Source organism: Orycteropus afer, unplaced genomic scaffold (assembly GCF_000298275.1).
Source record: "Orycteropus afer afer isolate SDZICR_OR568_19922 unplaced genomic scaffold, OryAfe1.0 scaffold00026, whole genome shotgun sequence".
NCBI lineage: Eukaryota > Metazoa > Chordata > Mammalia > Tubulidentata > Orycteropodidae > Orycteropus > Orycteropus afer.
This window is the reverse complement of record NW_006921613.1, coordinates 17,433,878-17,451,092: the sequence shown is the minus strand read 5'-3', so window position 1 is coordinate 17,451,092 and position 17,215 is coordinate 17,433,878. Positions and strand designations below refer to the sequence as shown.

The window sequence follows — 17,215 nt, the reverse complement described above, 5'->3', positions numbered from 1 at the left end:
CCCAACCTTCCTTCCGAGGAGTGGCTGGTGGGTTTGAACCGCCAGCTGTCTGGTTAGCAGGCAAGTGCCTTAGGCACTATGCTACCAGAGCTCCTTTGGAATGGATACAAGGTACTAAAAAAAGCATAGGCTATTATCCCAATGAATATGGAGGCAGCAGGGAGCTCTGGTAGCATAGTGTCTAAGGCATTTGACTGCTAACCAGAAGGCTGGTGGTTTAAACCCACCAGCCACACCTCGGAAACCCAAGGAGGGGTCATTATGAGTCAGGCTGACTCGACAGCACATAACAACAATATGGAGGCAGCAAGTCGGAAGGCCCTCATTTTAGAAACTTAACCAACTAAAACCAAAAACCAAACTTACTGCCATTAAGTCAATTCCTACTCGTAGTGACCCCCTTTGGGTTTCCAAGGTGGTAAATCTTTACAGAAGTAGTTGCCCAGTCTTTTTTCTGCAGAGTGGCTGGTGGGTTTGAACCACCAGCCTTCTGGTTAGCAGTCAAATGCCTTAAGCACTACACCACCAGAGGTCCTTAACCAACTAAAGAGTTTGGGAAATTTAGACCTTATTGGCATAACATAGTCCACAAAGAAAGCATTCTATATCCTACTTTGGTGAGTAGTGACTGGGGTCTTAAAAGCTTATGCGTGTCCATGAAAGGTTTAAGAACTGGTATCTCCCTGTCTGGAACAAAGAAGAGTGAAGAAAATCAAACCACTATGGAAACAGTTAGTCCAAAGGACTATGTGAACCTCAGCCTCCATGACCCTGAGACCAGAAGAACCAGATGGTGTCAAGCTATCACTGCTGACCACTCTGAAAGGAATCACAGTAGGTCCACAATAGGACAAAGTGGGATAAAAATGTGGAACAAAACCCAAATTAATTTAAAAAAAAAAAAAAAGACCAGGCTTACTGGTCAGATAGAGACTGATAGAATCCATGAGACTGTGGCCTGTAGTCACCCTTGGAAAACTGGAACCGAACTCCTCCATGGCTCAGTTTTCAGTCAAACTATAGACAGATCAACAAAGGTGAAGAATAACACTAAGGAGGTATGCACTCCTTAGAATAATCAACCATTTGAGATCAAAGTTCAGAAGGCTGGAAGGGTTAAGAAAGAAGGAGGAATGGAAATGAGAAACACAGAGAGGAAATGGGAGGATTGCAATCAATGACATGGAACAAAATGTGAATGAATTATTGAATGGAAAACTGATTACCTCTGTAAACTTTCACCCAAATCATGATAAAATGTTAAAAAAAAAAAAAGTGTACGTGAAATTTCTCTTTCAAGAGAAGTAGCCCTCAGACCTAGATTTGTAATTCTGCACCACAGTCATCTGCTCTGAAACCTGTCGCCTGAGGGGCTCAGATTCATTCTGAAATAAACAAATGTAAATGAGAACAGTTCAGAAAGGACTGCTTACCTGGATCGTGAGGCATGGTCGGCTAATGGCGATGTCTTCCTGAGCAAAGCAGGTGAGTCCGGACTCCAAGTGTGTTGCCATGGCAGTCAGTCTGAGGAAGGTGTTCTCAGGTGGGTTTTGCTCAAAATAGGAGAAGGACAGGCTGGTGGTTATTCTCCTAACTGAAACACATAACAGGCAAAGACAGTGTAAAGTGGTAAGGATGTATCCTAGAAACAAGCAGTGGTTACATGCACAGCAAAAGGAGTTAGGGTCTCAATGAGCCAGAAAGATGCCTCATTCCCCACAACAATTTCAAACTTTGAACTCACTAAAGACCTGACCATCCACAACCACCACCATCTCCTCCAACACACCCTCAGGGGGCTTGTGGAAAGGTCCCTGTGCACTAGAACAAGTTAACCTCTTTTGGCCTCAGTTTTCTCCTGTGATAATAATGCCTGCCTCATGAAATGGCTTGTGTTAAATGAGATATTGCAAATGAAGAGCTCATCTTGGAACATACCACACAGCAGTTGCTGAATATATGCCTATTTATTTCCTTCCCATTCTCTGCCCTTTCTCTTTGACTCTTACAGAAGAAAATGAAGCCATCAGTCAGAATCCTCTTAAGCTCATATTCCCATTCCCAACCTACATCTATAGATATACCCCTGCTGTCACCCCTTCACCCCCAGGGATGAGATGTCCTTCCTGCCCAAGTTGGATCTTTTGTTTAAATCTGTGCCCTATCCTGACCCCACTACTAACTATCTGTGTATTGGTCAAATTATTTAACCTCTCTGGGTCTCAGTCTCCTCATGTGTAAAATGGCAATAACAGTGGTTCTAGCCTCAGGCTGAGGATTAATTCGATAATGAATATAAAACACTTAACACCATTTTTGGCAAATAGTAAGTGCACAGTAATTGTAAACTATAATTATTCTACTTTTGTTTCCCTGGGGACTGTATCATCAATTACAATCTCTCTTGAGTCTTCAGTCTGTCTATCTGCTGATGAATCAGCATGTAAGCAGAGACAGTTCTCTGTCATCTTAGAAGAAAAAAATGTATGTATTTAGGACCTTCCATCTACCCAGTGTCCCTGGCTGGCCAACCCCCACCATCTCTTCTTTTCTCACCCATGCTTTCAGAAGGACTGCACACCTTGTCTCACTCTTATTTGGTCTAACCCCTGGGAAGCTGGTCTTCACTGTTTCTTATTAGAAAGGCTGCTGTCTCAGCTACTGAATGCAGCGGATGTTTTTTAACCCTTACATCTCATGACCTCTCTGCTGACCTTGCTGGGTGCCCCCTCCCTCTCTTTGCCTTCTCAGTCTCCTTTATCTCAGCTCTTTCTCTGTTTGTCTTCTAATGCCTTGTTCCGTCCCCACCCCCTCTTTTACACTTCTACCCCCATGAGCTCATCGATGCCCTGACTCTTGGCTGTCCTCTATGCTGGACCTCCCACATCTGATCTCCAGCCCAGGCTTTTATCTTGAACACCAGGTCTAGGTTTCCAGCTGCCCATTAGGTGCTGTGCTTCACGGTTCCATGGTCTTTCAAACTCAACATACCCCAAACCAAATTCATCATCTTTCTTCCCAAACCTGCTCCTTCTCATTTTCCCTATTCTAGTGATTCACCAAAACTGAAATTATGTGAAGGCATGCATACACACACACACACACCCATTCATTAGTTCACTATTAGAATCTCTCTCACCTCAAAATCTTAATTCTATGTGCTGCTAATTAGTTTGGTCTTCATTTCCTGACTAATAACACAAAACCCTCCAATTGGCCTCTTTCCTCTAATCCAGTGGTTCTCAACATTGGATGCACATTAGAATAATATGTTGTTGTTGTTGTGTTGTTACGTGCTGTTGAGTCGGATCCGACTCACAGTGACCCCTCCTTGGGTTTCCTAGGCAGTATCACTACAGAAGTAGATTGTCCAGCCTTCCTTCCGAGGAGTGGCTGATGGATTTGAACTGCCAGCCTTCTGATTAGCAGTCAAGTGCCTTAGGCACTATGCTACCAGAGCTCCTATTAAGGAAGCTTTATAAAACAATTTCAATGGCAGGCCACACCCTAAATCAATTATATTGGATGATGGTGGTAAGGCTCAAGCATCACTATTTTTAAATTTCCCCAGGCAATTCTCCAGCAGCCAAGTTTGAGAGCCACTGCTCTAATAGGACCCTTTCCATTCCATTATGCTAATCTTTCTTTTTAAAATGGATTTCTAATCACATGGACTCACCTGCTTAAAAACCTTTCAACACTGGCTAGAGAACAAAACTCAAATGCCTTAGCATGATATATAAGACCTTACATGATGAAATGCATTGAATGGTGGCCCTCCCAAAATATATGCTGTAAATCCTAATCCCTATACCTGTGGTTAAGGAGTCCTGGTGGTACAATGGTTAAGTGCTTGGCTGATAATCAAAATGTCACTGGTTCAAATCCATCAGTGGTACTGTGGGAGAAAAGACCTGGCAGTAAAGATTACAGCCTAGGAAACCCTATGTGGCAATTCTGTTCTGTCCTATAGGGTTGACATGAGTTGAAATGGATTCAATAGCACACAAAAACAATAACAATACTTGTGGTTATAATCCCATTTGGAAATGGGTTTTGTTAGGTTAATGAGGCAGTATTAGTGTAGGGTGTGTTTTTAAATCAACAGAAACTGGAAAGAAACCAGGACCTTCCTAGACCAAGAGAGAAAGCCTTCCCCTACAGACAGCACCCCAAATTCAAACTTCTAGCCTCCAAACTGAAAAAATAAATTGCTGTTTGGTAAAGCCACCCACCTGTATTTCTGTTATAGCAGCACTAGATAACTGAGATACATGATCTGGCCCCTGTCTAGCTCCCACACCACTACCCCCACCCACTCCTCCCATCATCGGAAAGGGTTCAATGATTGAGAGACTCGAGGCAGAAAAGCTCTAATCCACTGATCCTCAAACTTGCCTGCACCTTGGAACTACCTGAGGGGTTTTAAAATTTCTGATGCTTGGGTCTCACCACAGAGTTTCTGATGTAATTGGTCTGGGATGCAGCCTGGGCATCAAACTTCCCCAAGTGATTCTAATGTGCAGTAAAGTTTGGAACAACTGCTGTAGTCCAGAGAATCTCAACTCTAGAATATCCTAGGGAATTAAAACAGTGCCTGGACCTTATCTCAGACCAATTAAATTAGAAACTCAGGGAGTAGGGGGGACCCTTTGCACATATTGTTCCATCTGTCCAGAATGCCTATGACCCACATTTCTGTCTGTCACTCACCTGCTCATCCTTCAGGACCCAGTTCAGGTACAATTTATTTGGGGGCAGCCAGTTCCAGCCTGGGTCAGATGTTCCCGTCTTGTACCCTGTGTTTACCAAACACTTTTTATACCATTATCATGTCTGTTTACATATCTGACTCCCATCTGAATGATTCGAATCCACCAGCCACTCCAGGAGAAAAAGATGAGGCAGTCTGCTTCCATGAAGATTTACACCCTTGGAAACCCTATGGGGCAGTTCCACTCTGTCTTAAAAGGTCACTATGTGTTAGAATCAACTAGATGACGGTGTTTTTTTTTTTTTTTCCTGGTGAAAAGCCCAATAAATATGCGTTGAATGACTGAATTAGACAGAGAAAGAGAGAAAGCAGACGTGCATGTGCCAGGGGGAAAGCCATCTTGGGAGACCTGTAGGGGGTGCCCTGTATGTAGGGAGTGTCTGGTGAGGCAAGAGATCTTTACCCAGGTTGGCGCTGAGTGTGAGGTGCAGCTTCTCCCTCCAGAGCTTGGCAGCAAGGAGACCATTGTAGTACACTGCCTGGACCCCAATTGTGAGCTGTACTCTCTTCTCCTGGTCAGTAGGGTTAACCAGGGTCACAGAGAGCTGGGCATCCCTTCGCAGAGGCAGGGAGCTGGGTGCTTCCAAAAACAGGTACAAAGGATCTGCAATCTCAAGACTGGGAAGATGGATGCTGTTGCCTTTCCCGTGTTCCATTCTCTCTTTCTGGACTTTCTCCAGCACCTCTTTTTCTTGAGGAGATCCTGAAGAATGGAAGAAATAAAACAAAAAAATCTCAGGTATGTTGTTATTGGGTGCTGTGGGTTGATTCTGACTTATAGCAACCCCATGTGACAAAGTAGAACTGCCCTATAGGGCTTCTTGGCTATGATCTTTACAGGAGCAGATTGCCAGGTCTTTCTTCTGTGGAGCTGTGTGGGTTCAAACCACTGACCTTCTGGTTAGCAGCCAAGCACTTAACCACTGTGCCACCTGAGCCCTTTCCCTAGTACGCATGTTGTTGGTGTTGTTATGTGCCGTCGAGTTGGACCCAACTCATAGCGACCTCTCCTTGGGTTTCCAAGGCAGTATCACTACAGAAGTAGATTGCCCCATCTTCCTTCCAAGGAGTGGTTGGTGGGTTTGAACCGCCAGCCTTCTGGTTAGCAAGTAGGCATAGACCCTTCTAATAAAAGCCCAAGATTAAAAACCATTAACCCACTTCCACTCAAATGCCCAAGTCACAAGAGCTTTGCAAACCTCTAAGGCTGTATTTAAGGAGCTCTGATGACGTAGTGGGTAAGACATTTGGCTGCTAACCTGAAGGTCAGAGGTTCAAACCCACCAGCTGCTCTGAGGGAGAAAGATGAGGAATCTACTCCCATAAAGATTTAAAGCCTTGGAAACCCAGTGGGGGTTGCTGAGAACTGACTCTGTGGCAGTTGGTTTTAATAATATACTTAAAGGGGTTGGATGGTTGAAGGCTGTATGATCTGTGTTAAGCATCTCCCCCACAGATAACAATATGTTTTTTCAAGTCATTCAAGGGCCATATTCTTCAAGTGCTAGTAAATATGCCCCTTGAACTATGAGTGAGCAAGCTTTTGGACAAGTCAACACTGTCTCCAAAGATGGTTTTGGAGGGAATTGAATCTTCCTTTGTGTAGGACAGTTTGTAATTTATTCTATGGGTATTGGGGCCCATGAAATATGCTGAAGCAGTGGAGTAACATATTTGTCTAGAAAGCTCATTCTGGAACCTGGAAAGAGAGCAATAATGGAGAGACCAGAAATGGGGACTAGTTAGGAGGTTATTGCAATATGAGGACAAAGGATGATGAGCCCTGGATGCTGCTAAACATCCTAAAATACACAGGTCGGGCCCCACAACAAAAAGTCATCTGGCCAAAAATGACAATTGTGTCAAAGTTGAGAAACTCTGATATACATGATGGAGAGAAGGTCAGGACTCTCTGGCCTGCATTTGTCTGGCCTGTCCCTTCCCTCTTTTGCTATTCCAGGTACTAGGAAGCCTGAGGCCCTTCCCTGCCCAGTACCTTCAGGATACTTGTAGTTCTGAGTGATGTCCTCACAGTGGTCACTGCCCACACCCTTGGTGCTGATGTTGTTGCCAACATACTTGGTGTTGGAGCCAGTCAGCTCCAGTGTCCCATCGTCACGGTACTTCCAGACCACACAGATGGCGTTCACAGCAGCAAAAAGGTCTGAAACTGCAGGAGTCAGCTTCAGTGTCCCCTCCTTGACTGCTCTGACTGGGACCAGGTCACAGGCCTCCAGAACTGGAAGAGAGAATTGTTGATGAGTAAGAGGAGCCACACTCTGACTTCTGCTGGGGTCAGGGCTGCATAACCTCAGTCTCTTCCCTATACCCTATTTTCCCTCTCCTGGGACCAGGTCAAAGGTAAGCAGTGGGCCAAGTTTCTGAAAGGGCACCACAGAGGTAAAATCCATAACTGTTTAGTAATAATATTTGTGGGTCATGGCTGTGGCAGAAGGCCTCTCAGAAACTGGACAGGTATAACCTCAGAGGAACTACGTACATAGAAGTTCCCAAGCCATCTTTGCTACCGATATGATTGGAATAAAACCAGTTGCTGTCAAGATGATTCCAACTCATGAGGACCCTATGTGTGTCAGAGTAGAACTATACTCTGTGGCATTTTCAATGGTTGATTTTTCAGAAGTAGCTCACCAGGCTTTTCTTCCAAGGTACCTCTGAATGGATTTGAACCTCCAACCTTTTGGTCAGCAGCAAAGCATATTAACCATTTGCACCACCCAGGGGACCATATGTTAGGAATGTTGTTATTAGGTGCCGTTGAGTCAGCTCTGACTCATAGTGACCCTATGTACAATAGAAAGAAATACTGCCTGGCCCTGCACTACCCTCACCATCCTTGCTATGCTGATCGTTGCAGCCACTGTGTTAGTTCATCTTGTTGAAGGTCCTCCCCTTTTTCACTGACCCTCTACTTTAGTAAACATGATATCCTCTTCAGGGACTGGTCTCTCCTAACAACATGACCAAAGTAGGTGAGACGAAGTCTGGCCATGCTCACTTCTAAGGATTATTCCAGCTGTACTTCTTCCAGGATAGATAGGAACAGTTCACCTTTATTTGTGCCAGGCTTTGTGCCAGTTCTTTTCTGGGTGAGGAAGAGCTATCTTTTTATGGCTCCCAGAGATTCCTTCTCTGAGCCTCAGCCTATCCTGATACCCCTTTCACCCAAAGTCCCCAGAATCCCCACCCTTAGAAGCCCCAGACTCAACACATCCACCAGCATCTTAAGACCCTCTGTCCTTCATTGAGAATCAACTCCCTGCCCTGTTCATTTAGCGGGGCCTAGCCTCTCTATAGCCCTGATACTTTTGTTCCCTAAAGCCTGCTGGTATCATCAGGTTAGCATTCTATGGGCCACTATCATTCATTCTGCTTCTCCTGTTTTAGAAGATATAGATGGCCTTTGTAGCACCCCCTGCTCCATTTCCTTCCCAAGGGACTCCTTTAGCTCTTGGTCCTTCTGAAGAGCAGAAAGGACACAGGGACTCTGAGCCACATGAGCTCAATGAGACTGTCAGCTCCGCTGACACTTTGGGTTTGGTCCAATGACTCATCATTCATGACTTTCAGATGCTATATATGATATTATGGTCATCATATTTTATAAGATCTGCACACATGGTGAGGTCTGTGCAGCCTTCTATCCTGGTCCCATCCCCAGGCTTTACCTCTTCCTCCTTTAGGAAGCCTTGGGTATAGAATCTGCCATCCACCATAACCTTGGGGCAGAGCAGGCCGGGCCATCCAGCACTCTGTAGAAGTCTGGAAGATCCTAAAAGTAGCAAAGGGAAAAACTCAAGCAGGAGAAAAGAGTCCTGAAGAAGCTCTAGAAATGCAGCCTAGGCAGAACTGTTGTTGCTATGGGGATGGGAGGATGCTGTGTGAAATGGCTTCAAAAGTCCCAGGGAGGCCATCAGCATCCTGCCTCTAAGAGTCTTGAAAGCCTATTCTCAGTGGTAGTTGGGTTGTGGGGGTTCCTGTGAGGTTCACCACATGGATTTGGAGCCCTTCCTGGTCTGGGACCTCACCCCTTTGGGCTTCTCACCAGATTCTGCCTCTCTGGCCTTCTCCGTTCTGAAGCCCCTCCTCATTGTAGAACTCATCTACAAGCAGTTCCCCGCCAGTGCCCTGGGCTGAGCCAAATGTGGTAACGACGCGGGCAGGGATTCCCAGGCAGCGCAGCACTACACAGAAGAGAGGTAGAGTGTCAGGGAGTGCCACAGAGGCCTGGGGTGGGGGCAGTTTGTAAACCTAGAATTTTCAGGCCCTCCCCTGGGTAGACCCTATCTTAAATGACAGGTGACACTGTAGAAAGAGGAGGGGTCCAGATTTCAGGAAGTTAGAACTCAATACCCCCAAAAGCCTCCCAAAATAGGACATATAATGGGCTGATAAATAAGGTATAAACAAGTGATCAGCAACACAGAGTATACAGCAGGAAGAGAATTACAGAATATATAACAGAGCACTGGTGGCTTACTGTGTTGGGACAGGTGAAGGGAAGTTTCAGAGAAAAATTGAGTTTGGAAGCAGGGTTTGCCAGATGGGCCTAACTCAACTAAAGGGAAAAGGAGTAGAAGCTGGTTGGGAGGAGCTGCCTGGGACAAGCATCTGGCTTCTTGGCCAGATGGTGTGTCTGAATCAGTTATGGCTGTGATGAAGGTGGGTAAGGGTTGCAGAGTAGAGGCTGTGCCTACTTTTTGGAGGAGCTGTTTCTCCCAAAAGGGAGAACCTGAGAAACAGGGCAGACACTCTGGACAGTAGCCAAGGTGACCTGTGGGTATGGAAGGCAGGCCTGCTCCATACCTGTGCAAGCCACAGCAGCAAACATCCAGGCCTGACCTTCATACACAGGTTGCCCTTGGCCTGTGAGCCACTGCTGGAGGATGGGTACACTGCCCCGGTGCTTGGTCAGCAACTCCCTTTCCTGGGTGACCTGAGTCTGCAGGGTGGGCAGGACACTCTTCTCCATGAGAGCATGTAGCTGTTGGGGAAGTGCATGGATGTTAATGTGAGTCCCATGGACAGGACAGCTTCCTGGTGATTCTCCAGGTACAATGCATATATCACCTGCATCAGAACTACCTGGTACTTGCGAAACCTGCATGTTCCTAGGCTCCACCCTAAATCCACTGGGTTATAATCTCTAGTGGTGGTCCAGGAATCCTCCTTTTTAACAAATCCTCCAGTAGGGGTTTGAGCCACAACTTGGCCAACAAAGCTCAAGCCATGAAAAGGAGAGTGAGAGTGTCCCTCCTTCTCCCATTATGAGCTGGTCTGATGGGTTCTTAACTTCCTCAGCTCTGGTTCCTTTGAGGCTATTTGCAGCTGGGTCTTGAAGCCCCACTTAGGCTCAGCTTCCCCTACCTCACAGGCCAGCCTTGGACCTCATCACCTCTTTGAGGGAAGTCTAGAGCTTCCATTCCAGGGAAATGGGGACATGTGACTCCTGTGAAAGGACTTTTAGAGGCAGTGGGAAACCACCAAGCTACTTTCATGATCTGGATATTCCTGGGAATAACTTAGAAATAAAACATCCCTTTGACCACTTTAGCAGCAAACACTGGGTAAAATGGACCCTACCTCTCCCTCCCAGATTAGGGCTGTGGGAGGGAAGAGTCCTCTGAGGAGATCAAGACCAATTTTAACCGTTGGCTTTTGTCTTCTACCCAATCCTGAAGGATGATACCTCCATTTGCTTTTTTTGGGCCTGTGGGTGCTATAAAAAAAGGAGTCCCTAAGTGGCACAGTTAAGCCCTCAACTATTAACCAAAAGGTTGTAGTTCCAACCCACCTTGGAAGAAAGTCTGGGTGACCTGCTTCTGAAAGTTTATACTCTTTAAAACCCTATGGAGCCATTCTACTCCGTACACGTGGGATCGCAATGAGTCAGAATTAACTCAACAGCCATTGGTTTTCTGGCTGGTGGATGCCATTGTCTGTCCTTCCCCCATCCTTACTCAGACCCTTCTTTAGGAACTGTCTCCCACACCCCAGGAGGAGAGGTCCATTTGTGATTTTAATATTTCCAGATCCATCAAGGTAGAGCAGACCCATGGGAAGTTTTTGTCTCATTTCCTCCCCACTTTGGCCTCCCTCCACCTTTTACTCACCAAGGCACCCAGTACCCGGGCCACATGCATGGGGTTGTTCCACTCTTCCATCTGCTTGTCCATGCCCAGCAAGCTTAAGCTGAGATTGATGACATCCCCCTCAAACTGTAAGGACCAAACAGAGTCATGATGAAGGGTCTCTGTGTCAGGGACTCACCCCACAAGATAGCCTTGTCATCTTGTCCTTCTCCTAGACTCCACCCTTTCCTCCCTTACCTCCTGGTCCCACCCAGAGTTCCGCCTTTTCTCTCCCTCCCACTGTGCCCCCTGGTCCTTGGCCTTTTATGTCGTCTGACTCTCCCAGAAAGGTGTGAGCCCTTGAGGACCAGGGCTCTGTCCTTTCATTTCTATCATTCTACATTTAGTGAGCTCGTGATGCTCCTGCCAGGATGCAAAGACAGCTCTTAATCATGTTGTTGTTAGGTGGCACCAAGTTGGCTCTGACTCATAGCAATCCTATGTACAACAAAAGGAAATACCACCCAGTCCTTCACCATCCTCACAATCCTTGCCATGCTTGAGCCGATTGTGACAATCACTGTGTCCATCCATCTCACTGAGGGTCTTCCTCTTTTTTGCTGACCCTCCATCATTTCTAAGAATGATATCCTTCTCCAGCAACTGGTCCTTCTGACAACATGACCAAAGTAGGTAAGATGAAGTCTGGCCATTCTTGCTTCTAAGGAGCAATTGGGCTGCACTTCTTCCAGGACAGATTTGTTCATTCTTCTGGCAGTCCATGGTATTTTCATTTTTCTTTCCAACATCACAATTCAAAGGATGAATTCTTCTGCAGTCTTCCTTATTCATCATCCAGCTTTCACACAAATATAGAGCGACTGAAAATACTGTGGCTTGGGTTAGGCACACCTTAGTCTTCAAAGTGACAACTTGGCACTTCAGCACTTTAAAGAGGTCCATTGCAGCAGATCTGTCCAGTGTAATATGACTTCTGATTTCTTGACTGCTGCTTCCATGGTTGTTGATTGTGAATCTAAGTAAAATGAAATCTTGGACAACTTCAATCTTTTCTCCACTTATCATGATGTTGCTTATTGGTCCAGTTGTGAGGATTTTCATTTTACTTATATTGTGATATAATCCATACTGAACACTGTAGTCTTTGATCTTCATCAGTAAGTGCTTCAAGTCATCTTCATTTTCAGTAAGCAAGGTTGTGTCATCTCCGTATCACAGGCTGTTAATGAGTCTTCCTCCAGTCCTGATGCTGCATTCTTCTTCAGATAGTCCAGCTTCTTGCATACAGATTGAGTAAGTATGGTGCAAGGAAACAACCCTGATGAACACCATTCCTGATTTTAAACCACACAATATCCCCTTGTTCTGTTCAAATGATAGCATCTTGGACTATGTACAGGTTCCTCATGAGAACACTTAAGTGTTCTCGAATTCCCATTCTTCACAATATTACCATAATTTGTTATGATCCACACAGTCAAATGCCTTTGCACAATCAATAAAACACAAGTAAACATCTTTTTGGTGTTTTTTGCTCTCAACTAAGATCCATCTGACATCAGCAATGATGTCCCTTGTTCCATGTCCTCTTCTGAATCTGGCTTGAATTTCTGGCAGTTCCCTATCAATATACTGCTGCAACCATTTCTGAATTATCTTCAGCAAAATTTTACTTGTGTGTGATATTAATGATCCTAGAAGCCTAATCATAGAAGCCCATGGCTTAGAAGTGGAGATAACAGTGTTATGGATTAAATTGTGCCGTCCCAAAATATGTGTTGTAAATTCTAATGCCTCTGCTTGCGAATGTAATCTCATCTGGGAGTGGGATTTTCTTTTTATGTTAATAAGCCTAAATCAGCGTAGTGTGTGTTTTAAGCCAATCAATGTAGAGATTTAAAAGAGTGGCACACAGAAGCAAGGAACCACAAATGGAGAAAGTCTAATGTCACATGGAGCTCAAAAAGGAACCAAGGAAGAGAAGCTAAAAGACATAAGAATTTTCCTCCAGAGTGGACAGAAAGAGCATTCTCCTAGAGCTGGTCTCCTGAATTTAGACTTCTAGCTTCCTAAACTGTGAGAAAATAAATTTCTATTCCTAAAAGCCACCCACTTTTGGTATTTCTTTTATCAGCAGCACTAGATAATGAAAATAGACAGATATCATTCAAGTTATAGCGACATAGCAAGAGCTTTAGTAGCAATACCAACACAGAAGAGACAACACAGTTGCATTTTCCAGGGAATAAAGGAGAGAAAGCTCTTCCAGGCAAAGGGAACATTCACTTTGTGTGTTCAGGGGATGAGGAGGAGCTGGAGCAGGGGTGGCTCCTGGGGGAAGAAACACAATGTTCTGGTTGTAAAAGGCCTTGTGTGATAAACCAGGGGATTTGCTTTTATCCTTTAGGCAATGAGGATTTAACAAAGGTTTGATTTTCCTTGGTTTTTAGGAAACTCTGCAGCAAGGAACTCTAGTGGCTCAGTGGTTAATGCATTTGGCTACTAGTCAAAAGGTCAGTTGTTGGAACCCACCAGCGACTACATGGGAGAAAGATGAGGCAGTCTGCTTCCATGAAGATTTACAGCCTTGGAAGCCCTACAGGGCAGTTCTACTCTACCCTGAAGGTTTACTATGTGTTGGTATTGACTTGATGGCATTGGGTTTGGTTTCTTTGGTTTAACTCTGGCAGCCTTGAGGATGGTCTGATGGTGGCCTAAGGAAAGAGAAGCACTACAAGGCTAAAACTGGCTAAAGACCTTGAGACTAGGGGGGCTGGTGAACCTGCCAGCACTGGCCAGAAGACTGAAGGTAATAAGACAATCCCTGCCCTATCCCCAATCTGGAGGCTCCCAATACCTGGCCAAAGTTCCAGGGCTCCGTCTCGATGCAGTCAGCTGTACCCACGTAGATGAGGCCATTCTGGTTCAACAAATACTCCCTGCGTTGAGCCTCATTCTCCAGAAATACAGCATCCTCTAGTGAGAATCAGAATGGGATGAGGACCTTTGGGGTGCTAGGTCTGCCCTCCATATCCAGGCCTCTGCCCTCCCTGGCCAGCAGGTCAAATTTGGCTATAGGCCTCCACAGGCTGTGGGCCTGATGAACAATGAGGCAGAACTCCTCATTCTGGTACATTGGGACCCAGCCTCCTCACTGGTGGAGTGCTGGTGAAGGGATTAGAGTCTCCGAATCAAGCAAGGTATGACCCTCATGGTTAGATAGACAGAAAAAGCCAACTTCCAAAACCCAGTGGTTCCCAAGACATTTGCAACCAGAGTGCTGTCAGTCAAAGAGAGTATGTCAACAGCTCAGGGAGCTTCCCAGTGGGCCTATTATGTCTTTCCCACAAGTTCGATTTGTGACCGAAAAGAATGTTTCTGAGAACAATCAAACACAGGTTGATGGAGAGGTGGTTAGAAAGGAAGAGGGGCACTTGGCAAGACAGGGTTAAAGGGGGTGCTGGAGCTGGGCAAAGTGGAAGCCAGAGCACATGTTTCTGCTCTGGGGGTGTCCAAGTGGATTCATTACTACCATAGTCTATTGTCTCTTGCTTTCCTCATTCAGAGTAAGCTTGAGATCATGAATAAAATGGAGGTTTTTGAGGAAGACATCCCCCACTCGAGGAAGCAGGGAGCAGTTGGTGGGGAGGGAACTCTGCACTTGGTGGGTGGGTGGAGTGAGGGAGATTTAGATGGTTCCTGGGAATTAGAAAGGAAGAAGGATTCACAAACCACCCTGTGTAGCTGTTGGCTGCATCTCTCTCTCTGCCCTGCCCAGGTACTCTGCTGAGATGAAGATATTCATGGCAATAGAAGGTCGTTGTTGTTTTTAGGTGCATTGAGTCAGGTCCAACTCATAGTGATCCTGTTTACAACACAACAAAACACAGCCTGGTCGTGTGCCATCCTCATAATCCTTGCCATATTTGAGCCCATTGTTGTAGTCACTGTGTCAAGCCATCTTTTGAGAGTCTTCCCCTTTTTTGCCAACACTCCACTTTACCAAGCATGATATCAGGTCTTTCTTTCTAGTCCATCTTAGTCTGGAAACTCTGCTGAAACCTGTTTGGTATCATAGCAATATATGAGCCTCCACTGACAGATGGGTGATGACTGTGCATAAGGTACATTGGCAGGGAATCAAAACTAGGTCTCACCAAAATACGGAAAGTGAGAATTCTGCCACTGAGCCACCAATGCCCCCATAAATGGACATTAGTTCCCATCTGTTGTTCCACTGGCCTGCACCTTAGAGCAGGAAAGAAGGGCCTGAATTGAGGACAGGGAAGGCCATCTGAAGGAGGAAGAGAACTGGAGAACCTCATGCAAGAGAAGTGAAGAGATGAAAGCCACAGGGACTCAGGTACCAAAGAGAAAGAGAGTTAGGAATAGGACTCTTATTTTCTTTATATTACATGCATTTTCCTTTTCAGTTTGGGAGAGACCCATCTCTAAGAATGAACCTGGCCATAGGAATCTGGGAAGATTCCTTTTACTTTCCCCTGTTTGCTCCCTCTTCACAGGCCTGCCTTGGAATGAGGCTTCCTTCATGCCTGGCAGTGAAACTCTTTAAAAGTGTGGTGTGCTTATTTTCTGGGGTAGTGAGGGCAGGAAAACTTGGAGAAATGTTTTCCATTCCCCCAAACAACTCTTCAGGGAGCCCAAAGGATTAGGGCAGGTGGTGGCAGATTTAAAAAGGAAAGACTCAATCTTCAGAATGCAAAGATAGAGAAGGTGCCATACTGGGTCCTGTTTTGGACCAGTCAGTCACATCCAATGGCTTTTCTAGATAAAATAGTTCCAGCCACAGTTAGGGCTGTACTTGGCCAGAGGTGGCCACTGATTGGACCACAAGTCACCCCAGGGCAGCCCAATCATAGGCTGGCTGAGCTGTAGAGGGCTAGCCATGTAACTGGCTAGAAAAATAGATACACAAGCAAGTCAGTATGGACCTAGCAGTCTAATAAGAACAGAACAAACAGGTGGAGGGAAGCAGATATAGTGAAACAGGAAGACCTGGAGTGGATTTTCTGTGAAGCTGATGAAACTAAAGTTTCAGGGCCTCTCACTGCCATAGGCCCCTCAGACCCTGTGAAGAACCCTATTGTTACTAGTCACTGTTGAGTAGCCTTGCCTCAGGGTGATGCCATGTACAACAGAACAAAATGCTGCCCAGTCCTGTCTCATCCTCAAGACTAGGTGCAAATCCAGCTGTTGTGATCCACAGCGCTTTCACTGGCTGATTTTCAGAAGTAGATCACCAGACTTTTCTTCCTAGTCCATCTAAATCTAGAAGCTCCAGTGAAACCTGTTCAGCATCACCCAAGCCTCCACTGACAAATGGGTAGTGGCTGTGCATAAGATGCATTGGTCAGAAATTGAACCTGGGTCTCCCTAATGGAAGGAGCTCTGGTGGTGCATTGGTTAAGAACTTGGCTGCTAACCTATTAAGGTTGGCAGTTCAAACCTACCAGCCGCTCTGCAGAAGAAAGATGGACATCTTCTCCCATAAAGATTTTTACAGCTTTGGAAACCCTATGGAGCAGTTCTATTCTGTGTTATAGGGTCACTATGAGTCGGAATTGACTCAACAGCAACAGATGGGTTCTCCCGTATGGAAGGTGCGAATTCTACCACTGAACCACGAAGAAGCCCTAGTAATACAAAATTTTATATTCTTTTTCTTAAAGACCAAATCAAACTCACTGCCATTGAGTCAATTCTGACTCATAGTGACCCCTACAGGCTGCCTTCATTTCTAAAGAGCTTCTCAGTTCTTGCCCCTGTACTCTTACAATAGATTCTCTTCCCAAGAGTGATCTCAGTGAATCTCTATTATTCTGTGACCAAAATAGGTCGAGCCAGCACCAGGGTTTAATGATGAGATGAGGTTTTTCTCTCAGTGGGTAGTCCCAGGTTGCTTCTACCAAGAGAGACACCATTAAAAACCCTGGATCTGGGGACATCAAGCTCAACTGACATAACATACTACACAAAAACACTGTTCTACATCCTGCTTTGGTAGTGACGGGGGTCTTAAAAGCTTGCAAGTGGCCATCTAGATACAACGATAGGTCTCTCCTCATCCAGAGCAAAGAAGAATGAAGAAAACCAAAAACACATGGAAACAATTAGTGCAAGGGACTAGTAGACCATGTGATCCTCAGCCTATATGACCTTGAGACCAGAAGAACTAGATGGTGCCTGGCTACCACTGTCAACCACTCAGAAGGGGATCAGTACAGGAGATCCTGGATAGAATGGTAGAACAATGTGGAACAAAACTCAAAAATCATAAAAAAAAAAAAAAAGACCAGCTTTGCTAGTC

The 17,215-nt window shown here is 45.5% G+C and overlaps 1 protein-coding gene across 1 annotated transcript in view; it reads right to left on the bottom strand.

Moving 5' to 3' along the window:
- EPB42 (erythrocyte membrane protein band 4.2) overlaps positions 1-17,215 on the bottom strand; it is a 30,025-nt gene that overhangs the window by 3,172 nt on the left and 9,638 nt on the right. Inside the window, exons 4-11 of the mRNA XM_007935266.1 lie at positions 13,745-13,863; positions 10,909-11,013; positions 9,602-9,779; positions 8,841-8,979; positions 8,464-8,567; positions 6,771-7,013; positions 5,178-5,477; positions 1,434-1,594 (exon numbers count right to left, since the gene is read on the bottom strand). Coding sequence (XP_007933457.1) covers positions 1,434-1,594; positions 5,178-5,477; positions 6,771-7,013; positions 8,464-8,567; positions 8,841-8,979; positions 9,602-9,779; positions 10,909-11,013; positions 13,745-13,863 — 1,349 coding nt within the window. The remainder of the gene's footprint in view (positions 1-1,433; positions 1,595-5,177; positions 5,478-6,770; positions 7,014-8,463; positions 8,568-8,840; positions 8,980-9,601; positions 9,780-10,908; positions 11,014-13,744; positions 13,864-17,215) is intronic.